The 20,064-nt window shown below is 45.1% G+C and overlaps 1 protein-coding gene across 7 annotated transcripts in view; it reads right to left on the bottom strand.

Annotated features, from left to right (window-relative positions):
• Window positions 1–20,064, bottom strand: part of LOC147009897 (collagen alpha-1(XIV) chain-like) — a 165,066-nt gene that overhangs the window by 52,358 nt on the left and 92,644 nt on the right. For all 7 annotated transcript variants that reach the window (XM_085861478.1, XM_085861475.1, XM_085861481.1 and 4 more), the window contains 10 exons: window positions 15,786–15,925; window positions 13,635–13,764; window positions 13,350–13,489; window positions 12,939–13,071; window positions 12,285–12,424; window positions 11,638–11,770; window positions 11,348–11,380; window positions 8,587–8,732; window positions 3,141–3,270; window positions 2,815–2,934 (listed from right to left, as the gene is read on the bottom strand). In XM_085861478.1, the coding sequence (XP_085717604.1) occupies window positions 2,815–2,934; window positions 3,141–3,270; window positions 8,587–8,732; window positions 11,348–11,380; window positions 11,638–11,770; window positions 12,285–12,424; window positions 12,939–13,071; window positions 13,350–13,489; window positions 13,635–13,764; window positions 15,786–15,925 (1,245 nt within the window). The remainder of the gene's footprint in view (window positions 1–2,814; window positions 2,935–3,140; window positions 3,271–8,586; window positions 8,733–11,347; window positions 11,381–11,637; window positions 11,771–12,284; window positions 12,425–12,938; window positions 13,072–13,349; window positions 13,490–13,634; window positions 13,765–15,785; window positions 15,926–20,064) is intronic.

Genomic DNA, 20,064 nt, shown 5'->3' on the forward strand with positions numbered 1-20,064 from the left:
GCGTCCTTTGTTCTTCCAAGCTTCCCTCTATTTTGTCCCTCTACACTGCTGTCGGTGTGTCTCCCTCCTCCTTCCCTTTCCCTGCTGCTCCCCCGTTTCTACTGTCCTGTTTGTTTTGTCCATTCTGTGTTCTGGATCCTCCACGAGCCTCGACTCTAATCCATACAAAAAAAATAAACAAACAAACAAACAAACAAGCAATTTAGAACTGTCTGCTCATCAAGCAGTCTGCGTTCACAAGACTAAGGAAACTTCCCAGAGATTTTGGCCTTCCCAGGAAATCGAGCCTGGGTCCACTTACTTGCAAGGCAAGCATGCTATCCACCATGCCCTGGGACTAATCACAGTGGACAAAGTGAAATTCAAGAAAGATTGGAATCCTGGGGGGTGAGACCTCTCTCTCTCTCTCTCTCCACTGACCGTACAAACGGCTGGATATCCACAAATGTCTTTTCCTGAAAGATGGGTTTTGAATACGACGGGAGACTGAACAATCCCACTGCTAGACCTTCTTGGTTGCGTCCTTGACGGAGTCTCCCGCATGGAAGAATCAGTTCAGTCCATTGGGACGGAGGGAGACGAACAGCTGCTCGAGAAGCTGCGGAGAATTTTTTTAGCACAACCTCTTTGTTGTTCCTTCTGCCATCGTGTGCCAATTCAATTAGCCGAGCTATATTATACTTGGCTCGGTAATAATTATTTACGGATATTAAAATTCAAGCAATTATCCCAAAACGTTGAAAAAACTTTTTCCCTGTTTGCAGAACCCTTCGTTGTTGAACTTCCTTCGCAGTTGGCACTTTCAATAAAGCCAAATTCCAAAAAGTTTTAATATAACGGCAATGATGTTCATAAATAACGTCCAAAAGTCAGGATTAACTGAAAAATTCAATTACCAAGAGGACTTTTGTTCAAACAGAGTTGGCCTTTTGGCATTCCCGGTTGAACAGATGGTTCAGAAACCGGGTTCATATGCCGTGGATGGCTTCTACGTACGCACAGTCGCCTCCAAGCTGTCTCGCCTGGGTTTGAATCCCAACCCAGCTATAAACTGCCATCCCGGTGTTTCACAGGTAGGGTGATTCATCAATGTGCGTGCCTGCGAAGAGAAGGCAAGCTGTCGCCAGCACCCTGAACAAATTACACATTCCTGCCCGAACCTCCTGAGTCGGAGTGGCGACCCGACCAGGATTATAGCTTATTAACTGCCTCGGCAGCACCATGTCTTGTCCATCTCTGTCTTTCCCCTTGACTGCTTTGTATGGCACATGTTACATGATGATCATCTGATGACTATGTTATTTGTCTTTTCTGAGAATGTCCTTGTTATTCTCCCGATCCCAATCTACTCTGGTATTTACCCTGCGTGCGATTTATGTATGAGCTCCACTGTGAGCCTCAGATCAATGTGAGAACTCGAAGGGCGCTCGGTGGAGCACATATACCTCCACCAGGTATACGTTGGGTATCCACTGATAGGCTTGATCTGGATCCGGACATGAACCAAAATTCAATCGGCTCGTTCTTGTCGCCGAACCAACTCATCCATCCGCCAAGTTTCGTCCGGATCCGTCCACAACTTTTTGACATATCGTGCTATATATCGTTTTTTGGCCCTATACTATCTCTCAATGGTGAAGAATCAGTTTAAAAGTTCGAGTTGCCGGATCCGGATCCGGATCTTCACCAAAATCGAATCAATTCATCCTTGTCAGATGCCGAACCTGCCCCCCCCCCCAAGTTTTGTTTGAACCCATTCATAACCTTTTGAGATATCCTGCTCACAGATAGACAAACAGTGGTAAAGACGTAACCTCCGTCCACCTTCGCGGACAGAGGTAATAAAAACAAATACAGCTGCACGTAACAGGAGAGAATGCTGCCACATTCATTTTGCATTGCCCCCCCCCCCCCGTTCATTCCTTGATTGATGTTCGGTTAATTATTTTTCTAATTCCTGTTGGAAAAAGGGGGTCAGAGGAGGGGGACAGCCTAACCCACATTGGCAACATGCTCACTATTAGGTTGTACAAGCTAGGTTTGATTCCTCAAAGGGTTGGAATTAAATATTTCCTAAAATGCTCATCGAATGCGGTGTCAGCAGAGGGTGCTGCATCTCGGAGCATGGTGCCTTTAGGATTGGGACCTGAAGATCGTTGTCCCACATCCTCTTGGGTTACGGGCATTAAAGACGTACAGCTAAGGTATCTCTCGAAGGAGTAGGACATTGCGTGCCAGTACACTGGATAAATTCACCCGCTCAGAGTACATTAAGTGGTGAGAATGAAGATGGTACACGGAAGATGGGTAAAGTGAGAGATTAGCTAACAGCTTGGCTTCATCTTGAGTGTCATTTTCCTTTGAATTTCCTTCACGTTATTGTGCCGAAGCATATCATGAGTGTACACAAGCTCGTTTATGAGCCCGAGATCACTGCGGAGAAATACAAACTGTCATCGTTCTGCTGTTTTCCCAGCATGTCACACCATGCCTGCTGTCTTTCACCTGGGACATTAAGCTAGCTATCTCACCTGCTGACCCCCTTATGCAAAGTGTAGGCCAATAGCAATATGCTGTTACTGTGGCCAAGTTAAGTTTAGGATTGACCATCCCTGCCTGCCTCATTAGGACCCCTTCAGGTCTATAACTGCCGGAGATGTCCCATAAGGCCGCATGAACCTTCAGGGGGATATCAGGTCAGTTATAACGCAATGTGCATCCGAGTGACACTGATAAAGGAAGAAAAACAGGAATGCAGATAAGTAACAAACTCATCCTGACATTGCATGCAATACAAGATGAATCATTTTTTACCTGACGGTTGATAAATGACTCGATATCCAGAAGTAGGTGATGGCACCGGGTCCCAGGAAACCTGGAATCTCGTATACGTTTCGTCAAACACCCGGAGGTTGCGTGGAGGATCCAGGGGGACTGAGGTGAGGATAAGGACCATTAAATTAAGAAAAGTACTTTTTTCTCTTTGGTATCTGAGCTCGATAAGATTTTAGTGAAAGTCCACATCATAATTTGAATCTGGCCACCAAGGGGACGACTCGTGTGATTAAAGTTTTCAAACGTACATCCAAGGCATCATTTTACGTGACGCCTTGACATAGGCCAGATTCTAGCCAACTTACGTGTATCCCCAGTACCGGTCAGGGGTGGACCGGTACCTTCCAAGTACACAGCGGTAACATTGATGTCATAAGTCGTATTGGGGTTGAGGTTCCGGAGATCATGCGACAATCTCTGTGGTGAGATGTTCACCTGTGGTGGGGGACAAAAATGAACGATACACGCTGTGTTTGATGAAAACAGGCCAAACCCAAAAAGTTACAAAAATGATCCAAAGAATAACTGCAATAAAATAAATGTCTTGACAAATAATAAAACAGAGCGAAGTCGATGGCGCACCATATCGCAAATCTCCACGCGTCCCACCTGAAGCAAAGTTGAAAGAAAAGGTCCACCGGGAATGACCCAACATCAAATTTTGAGTTGGAATCCCTCCCCCCCTACGTTTTGTCCCGTGACCCCCAAGTCCTCAAACCCTGGGGCATGAACCAGGGACCAAATCAAAAACACTGTTATGTATTATATGTGTTTCTAGTTTAATTAACCCTTTGAACCCCTGCAGCCGGTTTACCAGCTGCAATTCAAACCTCCATATGCCTGAGCAGCGAGATATTTCTCCAGGGAGCCCAGTGTGGGGGGGGGGGGGGGCAAAAGTCAAAGGAGCTCAAGGTTCAAAGGGTTAAAAAGAAAAAAAAAATTGGCCGTAATTTTTTTGGGGGGTATTTGACCTTTTGACCCCACCCCAGAGGGAGGGGCCAAAAATGATACTGCTCTTGTGCCTTTTTGTCATGTGGTGATAATAACTACCAAGTTTGGTGAATTTCTGCACAACCGTTCAGAAGATGCGTGACGGACGGACGGACGGACAGACAGACAGACAGCCGATTACCAATAGCCCTCTTTTTTTCAATCAGCACAATAACAGACAAAACGCTCAACAGAGGCACAGAGAGTCTTAACTATGAGCAATGAGTGAGAAAGAAAGTAAAATGGAAATAAGAAACCAAAAATGGCAGAAATATTTAACAAAACATCCAAGAAGAGATTATGCAAAATAAATCACTTTAAGAGACACAAAAGAGGTGCATTGCTATTGTTTGGTGTGCAGCTCATGGAGTGGCTCTGTATGTTAGAGGAGGAATATCAAACCTGGCCAGGGTACCGGCACACAAAAGATGGGACAAAAGATAGGACAAAGGATGGGACAAAGGGAGTAGCATCTCCTCTATAAAGCGATGGAATCTAAAACCAAATCGGTTCACAGGCAACGACACAAACGAAGAGAAAAAAACAAACAAACAGTGAAGGAAAAGTGAGATTGGAGAAATCTCTGAAAACGCAGGCTCGGTGCTCTGAAAGTGGAGGAATTCGAATTCAAATAGGAACAGATTTGTACAACAAAAACTGGGCGTAGTGGCGTGCGCCTGTAATCTGGCTACTCGGAGGCTTGGGTTGGAGGATCGCTTGAGGACGGGCGCTCTGCGCTGGGCCGCGCTATGAGAGGGTGTAGGGCAGCCCGGAATCATGGCGAAACCCAATCCTTATCCCTGTGTCGTAAGAGGCGACCAGGGTTGCGTCAGGAAGGACATCCAGCGTAAAACCTGTGTCAAATCAGTATGCGGATCATAACATATGATCCGCTGTGGCGACCCCTAACGGGAGCAGCCGAAAGACGAACAACAACAACAACAACAACAGATTTGTACAACAAAATGGGGGGAAAAAATTATTACATCATCTGGTTGTAACTAAAATGCTTGTAACTCGTCGTCGTCGTCATTCGTTTGGGGCATGTAGCTGCAGGTTAGGATCAGTTCTCGCAGGGGTACAGCTACGCCGCTGACGCAGTACTCCCTTTATGTAAGGGCAGGGATTTGTCATTTGTTTCCAGGTGCCGGTGATAGCTCGCCTACTCGTTGTGAAGGACGCCGTGGCATCATTAATGTCCACGAACTAGTGCCAGCAGACAGGACGCCCAGTTTAACGTCCATCCGAGAGACGGTACACACATTGATGCCTCGGCCTGCACCATGATGCTGAGAGACGGAGAAGTGCACCACCTCGGATTGGATGGACGTGAAGTCGGGTGTCTCGTCTGCTGCCTCGGTTGTTGGATGTTGAAGCTCCCAACGGCGTCCTTCGCAAAGAATAATCGAGCTATTGCCGGTAAGCCTCAACAGCTCACAAATTCCTGCCCTGATTACCACGGGGAAGGCAAAGGCAAACCACCCAATGTAATCCTTGCCGTGGAGCTGCAGTGGCAACACCGGGCGTGCCTTCGGGTCAATCACAAAAGAAAGAGTGCTGGGGTAGAAAAGTTGCACAGGCTCGACGGATAGAATTGCCATCTTTCATCATCTAATCTTTGCTGCATCTCTAATTCTCACTTTTCCAGATGGGGGCCTGCACTTATTCGGTTTCTTCTCGCAGACTCTCCGGGGACGCATTGTCATCCGGAGCAGACGTCATTCCTCTCGAGAAGAAAATAGGAAAGAAGAGGAAATGAAAAAGAGAAGGTTAAGTAAAGGAAAAACAGAATGAGAGGAAGAGAAATGAAATGAAATAAAAATTTAAAAAACAGAATAAAACATGCAAGTGTAATCCCAGTCTTTGGTATCAGTTCCACGGTTCAGGAAGTGAACACAATTACAGGTACACCTGCTTTGAAAGTGAGAGCAAGATATAGGTGAAACGTGGCCACTCATACAGCAACAAGGTCAAAGGAAAACAAGAAAAAGAGCAATCACAGACTGCAGACCCTCACCAGGACTTGTTTTGTGTGGTGTTTGTGTAGTTTGGTGCAGTGTAGGTTGAGTGGCGTTAGTGTCTGGTGTGTTACGCAGTTACGTAAAATAACTCCTGGCGGTGATGACCGGGAACCAATACGTCCCGCTTTGATTGGACACCTGACCCTGACCCACGATGTTTTCTATTATTATTCTATTCAAATCAAATGAAAGACCAAATAGGTACGAGTCCTGCATTGGAGTAATCAGAAGGAACCCGAACAAGCAAAAAGCAAACATGAAGTCATCAGGAGGAACCTGGATAGGATTCGCATTTCAGCTGCTACTCCTCTACCCTCAAACCCATCCAGGTACCGCAAAGTGAGCTATACAAAGAATAAATAAATAAATAAAAATAAAAAAACGCCCAAATCAAAAAATCAAATAATTCTGGCTGCCAGACCATGCGTCCAATCAAGTTGAAATTTAAAACATGTATTCCCCCATCACGACTAGATCATAACTGTGAAGTTTCACGTCGATTGATTAAGCGGTTACAGAGAAAACATTATTTAATATTTTCTTCAATCCAATATGGCTGCCAAACCATGTGACCTATCCATTATTGTTTAACAAACTTGTACACCCATGACTTCGGGAACATTTGTGTGAAGTGTCCGCTCGATATGTCCAGCCATTCTTGAGATTTTTTATAGGTTTTCGGTTAAATCCAATATGGCTGCCAAACTATGTGACCAATGACGTCATATGTGTGAACCTTTTGTTCCTCGTGGATCGGTGGTAATGTGTGCAAAGTTTTCCCTCGATCTGTTTAGCCACTTCACAGAAAAATATTTTTGAAGGATTTTTTTTTAACAATATGGCTGCGGAATCATGTGACCGATGACGCCATCAAAATTTTTCTGTGGACCATTTTATCCCTAGACGACCCTCAAAAATTTCCATACTGATCAGATGTGGGGTTTTACATGTGCAATAATGACGTCATAACGAAGGAACCTATGATAGCATAAAAAAAATCACACTTATTCCCCATGAGTACTTGCCATGTGCCAAGTTTCAACATTTTCCTTGGTGCGGTTTCAGAGAGAGGTCCAAAGTTTTTTTCCCCGTTTTTCCAACATGGCTGCCACAACACGTGACCCATGACGTCATAATTATCATTGAAACATTATACATGAGTAGTTGCTCCGATGGTGAGAATTTCGTCTCAATCCGACAAACGGTTGCAGAGAAAAACACAAAAGTTCTGTGCGGACAAACAAACAATCAAGACAAGAAGATGACGTCGTGCAGAGAACGACACTTGCGAAATCCATAAAACAAATTTGACCTCAAAAATAATTGTTGGTTGAATTCAATGACCAAATATGCAACAAATTTCAAGTCAATCGGATGAAAATTGAGGATTTTAGTAATCCCTCCGAAGTTGTTGACCATTGGCATATGTTGACCTTTTGGTCGAAGTTGACCTCAAAAATAATTGGTGGTTGAATTCAGTGACCTGAAAAATAAATCCTCTTCAAATTTCAAGTCAATCGGATGAAAATGGAGGATTTTATAAATCTCCCCTAAGTTGTTGACCTTTGGCCGATGTTGACCGACACAAAGTCTTTCACCGCCTCCGGCCACACCTTCCGCCAGGCGCTGTCCATACAAGTCCTGGTGATGTCCTACCAAAGATGCGCTGAGGTTTCCGATGGCCTTCATGAAGTTGTAGGACTTCCAGAAGTCCCAAACCTAATGCTTGTCATGATCATCTGTTGCCTTGAGCAGCTGCTTCGATGTGTGTCGGAGTAAACAGATGTCGGCGAGCAGCGAGTGCATCCAAGCGAGGGTGGTGAGTGTATGTCTTCAACAAGCACTGCCTGTTATGCATGTTCTTTGGTTTTTCTTTGGGGTTTTTTTTAGTTAAAAGCAAATCTCCAGGACAAAAAGCTCTCCAACAAATCAGCGTTCCACGGGGTAATGCAAAGCGAGGTATGAGCGTACACATGAACAAAATAAGGGAGGCACAAGACGCTGGTACCCGGAGTATTCCAGGAACTGACAGCACTTTCCCAAGATCTGTGGCTGTGTTAGCAGGTTCCTCCTGATGACTCCATCTTTGCTCTTTACTTATTTGGGTTCCTTCTGATGACCCCAATGCAGTATTTGGTCTTCTGTTTGATTAAGTGTTTGCCTAGACATTATGTTCATGAGTAACAACTCCATTACGAACTTTAGACCTTGTGCATTAAAATTAATAAATTAAAAAAAAAAACAATGGGACAAACTGGAAGGGCACTCGGTGTCGCATGTATCTCTGCCACGCTGAGCAGTTTACCTTTTGTATTTCACTGATAGGTCGGATTAGATCCGGCCGGAGACCTGAACCAAAATCGAATCGGCTCGTTCTTGTCATCGACTCAACTCGTCCACCAAGTTTTGTCCGAATCCATCCACAATTTTTTGAGATATCATGTTATACTGTCCATTAATTTGGCCCTAATCTCTCAACGGTGACGAATCACTACAAATTCTCGGATTCGGATCTTCACCAAAATCAAATAAAATTGTCCTTCTCACACACACTGTCCAGTGTCCACCCACCAATTTTCGTCTGAACCTGTCCATAAGTTTTTGAGATATTCTGCTCACAGACAGACAGATGAACAGAAAGATCAACCAGGGGTGAAAACATAACCTCCATCCGCCTTCGGTTGCAGAGGTAACGAGAAACACAAAGGAAAGAAGTAGGATGTAGGGTCAGGTGCATCACCGTGGACTTGGGGATGTCTGTATTCAGCGGTGAGTACGACAGGCGATATTGGCGGACCAAGCCAGGGGAGGGATGCCACCGGACATGCAGGGACGAGGTGGTGGGGTGAAGCACCTTGAGGTTCGCTGGAGATCCAAGCGTGGGGCCTGATTGAACACAGGCACACAAACACCTTAAAGCAAACGAATGGTCACTCGTACAGCACCAGAGTACGTTGATGGAATCCCCCAAGAGATGGCCGTCCACGAGAAATTGAGTTCCACAAGAGAAATAACAAAAAGCAAATTACAAGAAGCACTCGAAAGAGCAATCAGGGATTGCAGCCCCCTTGCCAGGACTTGTTTCATGTGGTGTTTTCAATTGAATATATTTTATAGACGTAATCACGTACCATAACTTCGAGACATATGTGCATTCTGAAGGTACGTACTTTATAGATGCACTCGGCTGTTCTTTTCTTAATACAGTGCAGTACACTACTTTAAAGGTGTACCCAAATTCTAATAGTACATACTTTATAGACGTGCTTGCATTGTAATAGTATGTACTTTATGGAGGTACTGGGTTGGAAAAAAGATAACCTGTGAGCTGGAATTTGTGTCCTACCTTAGCACATTATGTCCGGACAGACAGACAGAGAGAAACGAACAAACAAACGGACCCGAATGCAATATCCTCTCCTCTGGCGAGGATAACAATTGAATATCAATGGTAAGCGCGCACACGCATCCTCCACTTGATGGAATTAAAAACACGGATAACTCTACGACAACAAAAAAATGCTGCCAAGACTTCGTGAAAGCTTGATCATGTGCAGGTGGGCAAGTGCAACTGTTGATTTTTTTTTGGCACCTTCTGCAGTGTTTTTGAAAACGAATCCCTCGTTCGTGGTATCCATTGGAAAGGATAATAGAGATTGGATCTTATTGGATTGCACGCCGAGTTGAAATCCTTTTTGCTTGGATATCGCTTTGGGAAACGCTCGGCCTCCGCTTCGGAGCTGTGCACTTGCGGTGAGGAGTCAGTCTCTCCTCGCAGACAAAATAACGGGTGCTTTGCCAATGTCTTTGCAGCGGAATTCAGGGAGGGAATCTAGAATTTGGCCAGGGTGCTGCCGGCGACAATCGCCTCCTCTTTGTAAAAGATGCCAAGCGTTCTTTAATGTCCACCAACCATGACCAACGCTGGCGGACGGGTCCCCAGTTTAGCATTGCGTCCGACGGACGGCGTACTCGTTGATACAATGCCCACCCGGTGACGTATCAGGATGACCGGTGTATAGTGTGCTTATCAATCGAACCTAGACAAGTCAAGACAAGACAAGACAAGACAAGACAGTGCGCTACCTCTGAGCCATATCTGCCATCTTCGAAAAAGATCACAGCCTACCAATGAAAGATTTATACAATTGAAAAGCCCAAAAAGTTGTATGTATGTATGTATGTATGTATGTATGTATGTATGTATGTGGGCACCACATCAAGAGTACATATTGGAAGTGATGTCTCCAGATCTTTCCTCATGACCTCGGGTGGCCATCGAAGCTGCATCCTCATTCCAGCTCTATTCTGTTGGGCCATCGACTGGATCCTGAGCCAGCGTCAGTGAAACCTTGGAATAACTGTTGGCGGTGCACTCTTTATGGATCTTGACTATGCTGATGACGTGGCCTTGTTCATAGGAAGGCCCGGCCAATGGCCAACGGTGGGCGCTACAGAGGTTCGATGAAGAGGCCGGGAATATGGGAATGGATATTTCATGGGCAAAAACCAAGGTTAAGAACATAGGCCCAGGCCCACCTCAAACAAAAGTCATCGTTGTGGGACAGAGCATTGCAGCAACGGAGAAGTTCAGGTACCTTGGATGTGGTACAGACTTCATGGGCTACAACTCACCTGACATCCACCGACGTATGGGCCTCACTTCGTCAGCCTTTGGCCGGCTGAACTGTTTGTGGCAGAATGAACGACTTAGTCTGTCAACAAAACTCAGAGCATACACCATATGTATATGGACAGTGCTCCTGTATGGGAGCGAAACCTGGACGTTGCTCGTAGAGGTCGGGGGAAAGCTTCAGGCATTCCACATAAGGTGCCAGCATCACATCCTTGGAGTCCAATGGTTCGACTTTGTCACGAACAAGACAATATCACAAAGCACCGGTCTCGATGACATCCGCAACACCATTTTGCATCGGTGCCACTCCCTTTTTGGGCACGTTCGGAGGTTGCCAGCCAACACGTCTGCACAAATTGTCCTCAAATGAAGCATCAATATCAACGGAGGAATCAAGCCTGGCCCGGACTGGAAACTGCCCCGAGGCCACCCCGCAGCAGCAACTGGGTACATCAGCTTGAGGTAGACCATAAGACACAGGCACAACGGTTGTGGCTGTCTGCATTTGACAGGAAGCAATGGGTGGACCGACATCCCTTTGCTGGATTTGGAGAAATATTATGATGATGTATGTATGTATATGCGATGAAAATGAGCTCTCCAACCTACAACCAGCTCTCCATCCCAACCACAACACTGTGCCCTCCTAACGGTGCTAAATAATTTGCAGAATACTTACTCGTCTCTCTGACCCCACCCAAAGGTCACAGGAGAGAAAGCTAGACAGATGGATGGGAGTGTGCATCTCCCATGAAGTGGTCAATTGGGGAAATTACTTCATCATGAACTGCAGGTGAGATGCTCAACTCCTGTGACCGAGAAAAGAAGAATATGAATGGAAGAAAAATGAAGGAATCAAATTTACCTGGGGCAGCTGGTGTGGGTAGTGGTACATCGACTGGGGTGGGAACGGCAGGGAGGGGGGGAAGAGAAGCACACAGTGGGTTCTAGAGACGTGTACAAACCAAAACGTTTTCACATACATGGAAGCAGTTCATGGGAATATCTCTGAGAATGAGCGCAACTGGGTAACACAACATGGGGATTCCAGTGATCCACGACAGGTGTGAGCCATTACGTCACAGATGCTTTAGTGCTGTGACATCACGGAGGCAGGTGTCACGAACCCGGTGCTGCAAGACTCCTCCAACTTACGAGTGCGTTCCGTGTCGATCAATGGGCCACTCTCACTCTCATCTGGATATACGGCAATGACGTTAAAATCGTACGGAGTGTCGGACTGTAGACCGGTTAAATGCACGTCCGTCGTGCTTCCATCGACGAGCATCTGCAACACGGAGAGGGAGGACATCATGACCAGCAGATGAACCAGATAACACACCGTATGACTGCATAACCAACATTGCCACAAGAATCCTCAAAGGTGTTTTATGGCCCAATGAAAATTCATCTACTTATTACGTCGGTAAGAATGGCATCACCTTTTGACATGTCCACCACATTCACGGCATTCCTATCTGCTCCCGTTACACCGCAGCCCCACCACGATCCGAGCTATCTCCGGCACCATGGCCAAATTCCTCCCAAATTCCTGCTCCAACGTACAGGGGCATCGCATCAACAGCACAGCAGCACCCCCCAACAACGATGCAACGCAGCTTATCGTGTCACCTTTTTGGCAGGTTCCTCTCGATGAACGTGTTGAATTGTCTCGGCTGAAAGTTACCTGTACCTAACGTGGTTTTGGTCATTGATACGAGACGACCATCAAGAAACTATTCACAATCTCGAGATAGCTCATGAGGGTAGGTTTGCCTGTTGTCGAGACAACTTTATTTTACCTCCTTTTGCCGAGTCTCTCCTTTAGGGCTCCAGGTGAGTCGGTACAAAGACACTCCAGGACCAGCTGGATCCCAGAGCACTCGCATGGCTTTCTGCTGCACATCTCGGAAGCGAAGATTACTCGGACCTGGAACCTTCACTGTAACAAGCACACGACAGATTAAATAATTATGCCCTTCGTTGCCGAAGACGACCATTCCACATGTGACACACGAACAACATGGCATGGATACGTGTTTGTTTGTTGAGCTGGAGCTGCTAAATCACTAAAACCAGACAACAACCCCACTCTGAGATCAGCAAGCGGTGGAACCTGCTGCCAAGGGGTGTCTGAGAAGACCAGGAGGTCCCTTACCACCCGCACTTTCAGAGTGCAGGAAATAACTCGCCTGCTTTTCATGAAAGGCACACCATGGGGGGTCTTTAACGTGCAACAACTGACAGATCTCTGGCTTAACGTCCACCCGAGGGACGGCACGCACATTGATGCTTCGCTCTGCCTGTGAAACACCAGGGTGACAGTTTTCTAGCTGCGTCGGGATTTGAACCCAGGCTCCACAGCTCGGAGGCGAGCGACGCAAGCAGTGGAGGTGTGAGTGAGAGGGTGCTTGTGCCTGGATGTTCAGTGATGGTTCCAGGTGAACAATACATACGTGTCCTTTCGGCGTCTTCCATTGGTTCAGACTCGACGCCAAAGTCATACATGGCGCTCACGGACACGTCGTACTCCGTGTCTGGCAGCAAATCTTCCAGTGGAACTGTGTTTACACCTCCATCGACGACCTCCTGCAGAACACCACGTAAGACCCGTTAAGTGCGGTACTACATATACGTCAAGTTGAACGCTTCAGACAACCGGTCTCGGGTGAGACTTTCCTGACTTTCAGCAAATATAATAATCTCTAAATTCCAAATCAAGGCGACCGTGTCCTCACGCTGGAGCATTCAAAGAATAGCCAGACTTCGTGAAAGACATGTTTGTCGAAGTCTATGACTCGTCCCTAATCGTTTTCGCAAGGCAGATCGCTAACGTAGTGAAAACGTTTCTCCCGTTTACCCGTTACCGTGAGTGAAGGATGAGGTCCACGTGGCGTGTATCGGATGCGGTAGGAGAGTGGTTTCCGTTTCATCTCCTCCCAAGTGACGCGGAACGAGTTGTGAGACACGTCTGAGAAGCGGAGGCCCCGTGGAGAATCCGGTTCCACTGCAACGATGCAGATATACAAGGAAAGATGGTCAACCTGGTGGACGGTCAAAGCTCGGCTCCCATGCATCTACTATGAAATACACCTTTTAGATCCATCGATCACCAAACTCGTACTGTGTTTGCACGTTCGATACGAACGTACGTGTACGCTTGCGTGCACTCGCTGGCTTGGACACGTCTCCCGTGTAAACTGACTGCACAGACACTGTGTACTCTGTGTCAGCAGTCAGTGGCTCCAGTAGGACATCTGTCTTGGTCGCGGGCACAGACAGCTGTTGGAAGTAATGAAAAGAGAGCGTCAGATGAGATCTATAAAAGCAATACAATTTTTTTTTTTTCAATCGATGAGACCTGATAGAAATCTGATGACAACCTGCTGAGATTTCATGAGGAGCTCGAAGAGCACTCGGTAGAGCGCATACCTCCGCCGCGTAATATCTGATCCACGAGAATATATCGGGTCCAATACATTTTTTGAAATATCATTCTTTCCAGTACTATATCGTTTTTGGCCCCATCTCTCATTGGTGAAGAATCACTTTTAAAAAATTAAATAATTCTCGTATCCAGATCCGGCTTCGGATCTTCACCAAAATCGAATCAATTCTTCCTTCTCACACACCCAAACGTGTCCACCAAGTTTCGGCAGAATCCATCCACAACTTTTTGAGATATCGTACTAAGTATAATTTTTGGCCCGATCTCTCAACGGTGAAGAATCAGTTTAAAATTTTTTAGTAGTCTGATCCGGATCCGGATCTTCACCAAAATCTAATCAATTTGTCCTTGTCACACAGCGAACCTGTCCACAACTTTTCGAGATATCGTGTACACAAACAGACAAACAGACAGAATGGGGTGAAAAAATATCATCTCCTTCACTGGTGGAGGTAATAATTGTGAGAAAAAGGATGAAATTGTGGATAAAAATAAAATTTATTGATCCGCATCTCTTTGGATCTCAATTACAAAAACAAACCAGAATGGCACTTGGTGGAGCGCATACCTTGGCCAGGCTGAACAGATCCGGTCTATCCCACTGATAGACCGGATCTGGATCTGGACCTCAACCAAAATGGAATCGTCTTGTTGTAGTCACCGACCTAACTCATCCACAATGTTTTTGAGATATCGTGTAATATATAGCTTTTGGTCCTATCTATCAATGGTGAAGAATCAGATGAAAAAAATTATCGGATCTGGATCTGGATCAGGATCTTTCCCAAAATCTAATCAGTTCTGCCTTGTCAAACACCCAAACCTGTCTACCAAGTTTCGTCCGAATCCGTCCTTTTAATGATTAAAGATTTGGTAAGTATATTGATGACTTCCGTCCTTGGTTTGTGTGTTTGTGTGTGTGTGTGTGTGTGTGTGTGTGTGTGTGTGTGTGTGTGTGTGTGTGTGTGTGTGTGTGTGTGTGTGTGTGTGTGTGTGTGTGTGTGTGTGTGTGTGTGTGTGTTTCTGTTTGTAGGCATGATAACTCGAGAACGGAAGTAGCTACCAATATCAAATTACACCAAGTGATTCAGGAGGGTGATGGCTAGCGCTGATTAGATTTTGGTCAAAATCGGTTAAAGGTCAAGGTCACAGTGAGGTCAAACATCCAAAAAAAGTTATAACTCAAGAACGGAAGAAGCTACCAATGTCAAATTACACCACGTGATTCAGGACGGTGGTGGCTAGCGCTGATTAGATTTTGGTCAAAATCGGTCAAAGTTCAAGGTCACAGTGAGGTCAAACATTCGATTTTTGATGGTTTGGTACAGAATCATCGTAGAACCTTCTGGTTTGCGTCGCTACCTTCTCTCGAGACAGCTTTTATTAGACAAGGTCAGAGGTCAAGTTGACGATTTCGTAAGTACCAGTCTATGACTGCTTGTTTTTTTTTTGCGATTTCCTGCTCACAGACACACACCCACAAACAGACAAACAGGGATGAAAACATCACCTCCGTCCGTCCACCTTCGGCAACAAATGAACACAGTTTTAACTCTTTTATGAAACACAAAACAAAACCACCATGAAAGAGTACCAAAATTTCATTTTGGTCGGGGTATGTCCTCGTCCTGCATGCAGTGCATACTGTATGTGTATAAACTGTAATGTGAACATCAGCTCATTGAAATTAATTTGGGGAATCCTGATCAAGACCAACATTAGTTGACGAATGCTGTGCAGAACAAAAGCGCATCCATCACAATGGGATTCTGTTTGTGACGTGATTAGTGTTGGCAGAAACAAAAGGATCGAAGAGCAGAGAGACATCTTTTGATGTGTTTGGTGTTGGTGTCACCTTTTTCTTCTTCTTGGGGAGGTCAGTTGGCGCGTAGACCAGTCGGTAACGGGTTGCCCCTGGTGATGGCTCCCAACGTGCCCTGAGACTCCATGGAGTCGCATCATACAAAGTCAGGCCCTGGACAGGTTGCGGTTGCACTGCGTAGACGCACGCATGTAAGTACACACACACACACACACACACGCACGCACACACACACACACACACAAATGGAGGTGGATACTTTATACCTGGTAGGTCTCCATTCCATCTCCTGAAACCCACCCACATGTGGAGGTAGCAGTGAACAACAGCAACTTTCACGTGCACACACTTACACATACATATACGTGTACACTCACACATATTCACACACACACTCACACATATTCACACACACACACACACACACACACACACACACACACACACACACACACACACACACACACTCACACATATTCACACACACACACTTTCCTTGTTTGAGGTCAGTTTCTTGACGAAGTCACCGAAGGCATTATGTTTTCTGGCTGTCTGTCTGTCTGTCTGTCTGTCCGTGCACCTTTGATAGGTTTTCGTTTGCGCGATAACTTAAGAAAGGCTGAAGGGATCGAAGTCAAACTTGGTACAAGTATGTATAACGATGTAATGATGAACCAGTTAGATTATGTGGTTAAGAGGTCAAAGGTCAAAGGTCAGAGGTCCCATGAGGTTAAAATTCTGTTACCGTGTAAACTTGTGAACCAGTGATAGTATTTTGACCAAACTTAGGATAAGTACTGTACCGTATGTATTATGATGCAAAGATCAACCGATAAAATTTTGGCATCAAGAGGAAAAAGGTCAGAGGTCATGTCAGGTAAAAAATGTGATTTTGAGAACAGCTGAAGGGATTTAAATCAAACTTGATACAAGTATATATTTTGATGCAAAGATGAACTGCTCAGATTTTAGCATCAGAGGTCAAAGGTCAGAGGTCACGTCAGGTAAAAATGTTATCGAGGTAGGGATTTGAAGTAGACCAAGTACATGTACCATGATACATATATACAGTTTAGATAGTGAGGTCAAATGGTCTTGAGGTTTTCGGTCAAAGTTAGAGAAAGAAAAGACTTAATGTGGGCGGAGGCATATCAGTTGACGTCGCAACCCTGGAACGTATGTAAAATTTGGTGGAGATTGGCCCAGGTGTTCTTTTTCCTATGAGATTTTTTTGTGCCCTTAACTTGAACCTGGGTACCCCCAGCATGTTTGCAGAATCTGGTGGAGATTGGCTCAGCCATTGTTTTTTTAAATCTGATTTTCAGATGTACACACACATTCTGGCGAGAATCCTCTCCGTGCTGATGACGGCCAGGGAGCCATAAATGTGTCCGTGGATTGATTCCTTTCCCCAAGGGATTAGCTGACGATCCTGCCGAAAAAGGCTTCTAAAGTCATGCAGACTGACTGATGTTGCAGTTCGCAGTGTCGCAGCTGGCAATAGGTAGTGGGCAGTGCTATGTTTTTTACAGACTGCGCCTGAGCCGGTTTGCCAATTTAATGTTAGAATTCCTTCTTTTCGGGCTGCAACAAAACAAAACAACAACAAATTCATTCATATCAAATTAATCAAATTACATTGCACTGCAAAACATTTTCAGTGAAGACAAAAGCACAAAAGGAGTTCTTCGTACTTTGCGTGACCACCGGCGTTTGCTTTGTGCAAGAGTTTCAAATCATTCGTTACAATTTTCTCGCAGTTTTAAGCAGCTTTCCTTTGAAACCCCGGCCCATTTTGCTCCACAAATTTGCAAAGGCTGCTGAGTCTTATTACGGGGTACATGCCCCTCACAGCTTGTTCCTGCTACATCTCTATCCGGTTGAGGTCAGTGACCAAATTGGTCAATCAAGTATGTTGACCATGTATGTGGCTGTTCAAAAATGCATTAGTTATTTTGGCTTTGAGTTCAGGATCGTTGTCAGGATGGGAAAAAGTAACCAGACCCAAATAGCTTTCATGCTGGAGGAGGTTCAAAGTATCATGATATATAACAGCATTCGTATAATCATCTACAATGCGTTTGCAATTGTCCAGTGCCTTGACTGTTCAGACAGCCCCAAGCCTTTAATGATCTGTCAGCACGCTTCCCCACTGGAGCTAAAATAAGTCACCAGATTTTTGCAAGTTCTGTGCAAACATGTGTTTAACATTTTCCAAGGACTTTTCGAAAGGTTTCAGGAATGGGATTTTAAAAATAGTCCAAGAAACACCAAGGTATATTTTGTTTTTATTTTCCAAAATATATGATTATTAATAATGGAGGGCCCAATTTTTTTGACAGAGCTTTGGGGGCAGTCACAAGTCAAGAAATGTTTCATCCTGGACAGATCGCCACTCCATCCATGGGATACTCAACTCGAAGGTGGCAGGAAACTGGAATCTGTTCAGGGTGACGGTGACAACTCACCCACTCTTTACAAAAGACACCATGGGATCTTTGACGTCCACCAACGACCTCCGGTTTAATGTCCCTGATGATCTTCAAGTTAACCTCAGGTGCACACAATGAGGCAAAACAGCATGATGAATGTTTTGGGGTTGGCAGGATAGCTTGTTCTTAGTGGTGTGCAAACGAGCCTCGAAGCTACCTGCCCACGCGTGAAAACACCACGGCGATTGTTCATAGCTGGGTCGACATTCAAAACCCAGGGTTGACGGCTCAGCAGCGAGTGCCCATTCCATGAAGATATCCCGCCAGCTCGTATAGAATTGGTTGCTCTTTGTATCCCAAAAAGGCTGTTCACAAGAAACGTGCCAAATATCCGTAAATTTGTTTACAGTGAATAGGCTGTTGCGCAGAGAGCATCCATACTCTCAGGTAGCATGTAATGCAACCTGGTGTCAAGGAACCTCCAAGAAGACCAAACGACTTGCTACCCGCAGTCAAGGTAGCAATTTGGAACTTCCTGATGGAACTAACGATAACTCACCCTCTCTTTGTTAAGGACGCCATAGGAATCTGTAACATCCACTAACTAGTGCTAGTGCACAGGATGTCCAGTTCAACATCCACCTGATGCCGGCGCACATTTTGATGCTTTGCTCTACCTGCGAAACACCAGGTAGAGTTTATCCACCCCTCTCACAGTTGAACGAGGCTACACCGGCAAACTTTTGTTTACTGATATTTTAGTTTATAGAGATTTATAAATGGACAGTTTTGTGATTATTTTTTTCCCTACAATCTCGACTTTAAGTTACATCAATATGCCAAATTTCAACTTGGTAGCCCATCTATAAAGTACAGTACAAAACATTAATATCAGTGAGTGAGTCAGTGAAGTAACTGTTTAAAAAAGAGCTTCACTGTCAAAACAATGAGATGTATGTCTGTCTGTCTGTCTGTCTGTCTGTCTGTCTGTGTGTGTGTGGTGCCATTTTTCTCAGAGATAGTCAAACAGATCTTTGTCAAACTTTCAGAGGTTGTTCATCAGTGAGTGTGGAGTGTTTTTGGCAAAAAAATAATTAGGAAAAAAAAGTTGGATTAAAAAATAAATTGCTCTTTTTAGTGCCTAATCCTTTGTAGCTAGCGATGTGAAAGGTAATATTAAATGTTCCCCAACCCCATTCCTTAGTGGATATATGGAAGTGTTTCAGCCCCTCCCCCACCCCCCACCCCCAACAACAAAAAAGAAAAAAATTGATTTCTTCAAAATGTCAACAGGACGAGAACAGCACCGGGCAATGCCAGGTACCCCCGTCGAGTAATCTAGATATTGCAAGATTTATAGTGTTGATGTTTCTTAGACTGTTGTGAGTATCCAGTTCCTTAAACTTATGAAACACTGCTCGTAACTCTAACTTTGGAAAGAACCAATGATTGATATAAATTCTGATCGTGAACATTAAATCATATTGTTCAGATGAAAAACATAAAATGAGGGAAAAATAACTTCGTTCATGCAAGATTGTCCACAAAGCCAAAAGTCTTGTTTTCAATCTGAGAAGCAGCAGAAGAGTTATGGGCAAGGGCAGTCTGCCGACGAACAATATGGAAATCGGAGAATAAAATACACGACAAACAAATAAACAGAGAAAGAAAGGCAAGGTTTCTCAAGTCGTACGACGTCGACACAGGTTGATTTTGGAAGCGTGGCATGTGAAGAGCCGGGAAGGGAGGTTGAACTGGGGAGACGATGGGCATTCCCACACAATATACACCTCTGATGCAAATGGCGAAAACTGGATGGTGCAAACGGCAGGATAAGGTGAGCAACAAACACCCATTCCCAAACACCACATCCACACGTG

Source organism: Eptatretus burgeri, chromosome 17 (assembly GCF_056783735.1).
Source record: "Eptatretus burgeri isolate ZD-2024b chromosome 17, Ebu_testis_v1, whole genome shotgun sequence".
Classification (NCBI taxonomy): domain Eukaryota; kingdom Metazoa; phylum Chordata; class Myxini; order Myxiniformes; family Myxinidae; genus Eptatretus; species Eptatretus burgeri.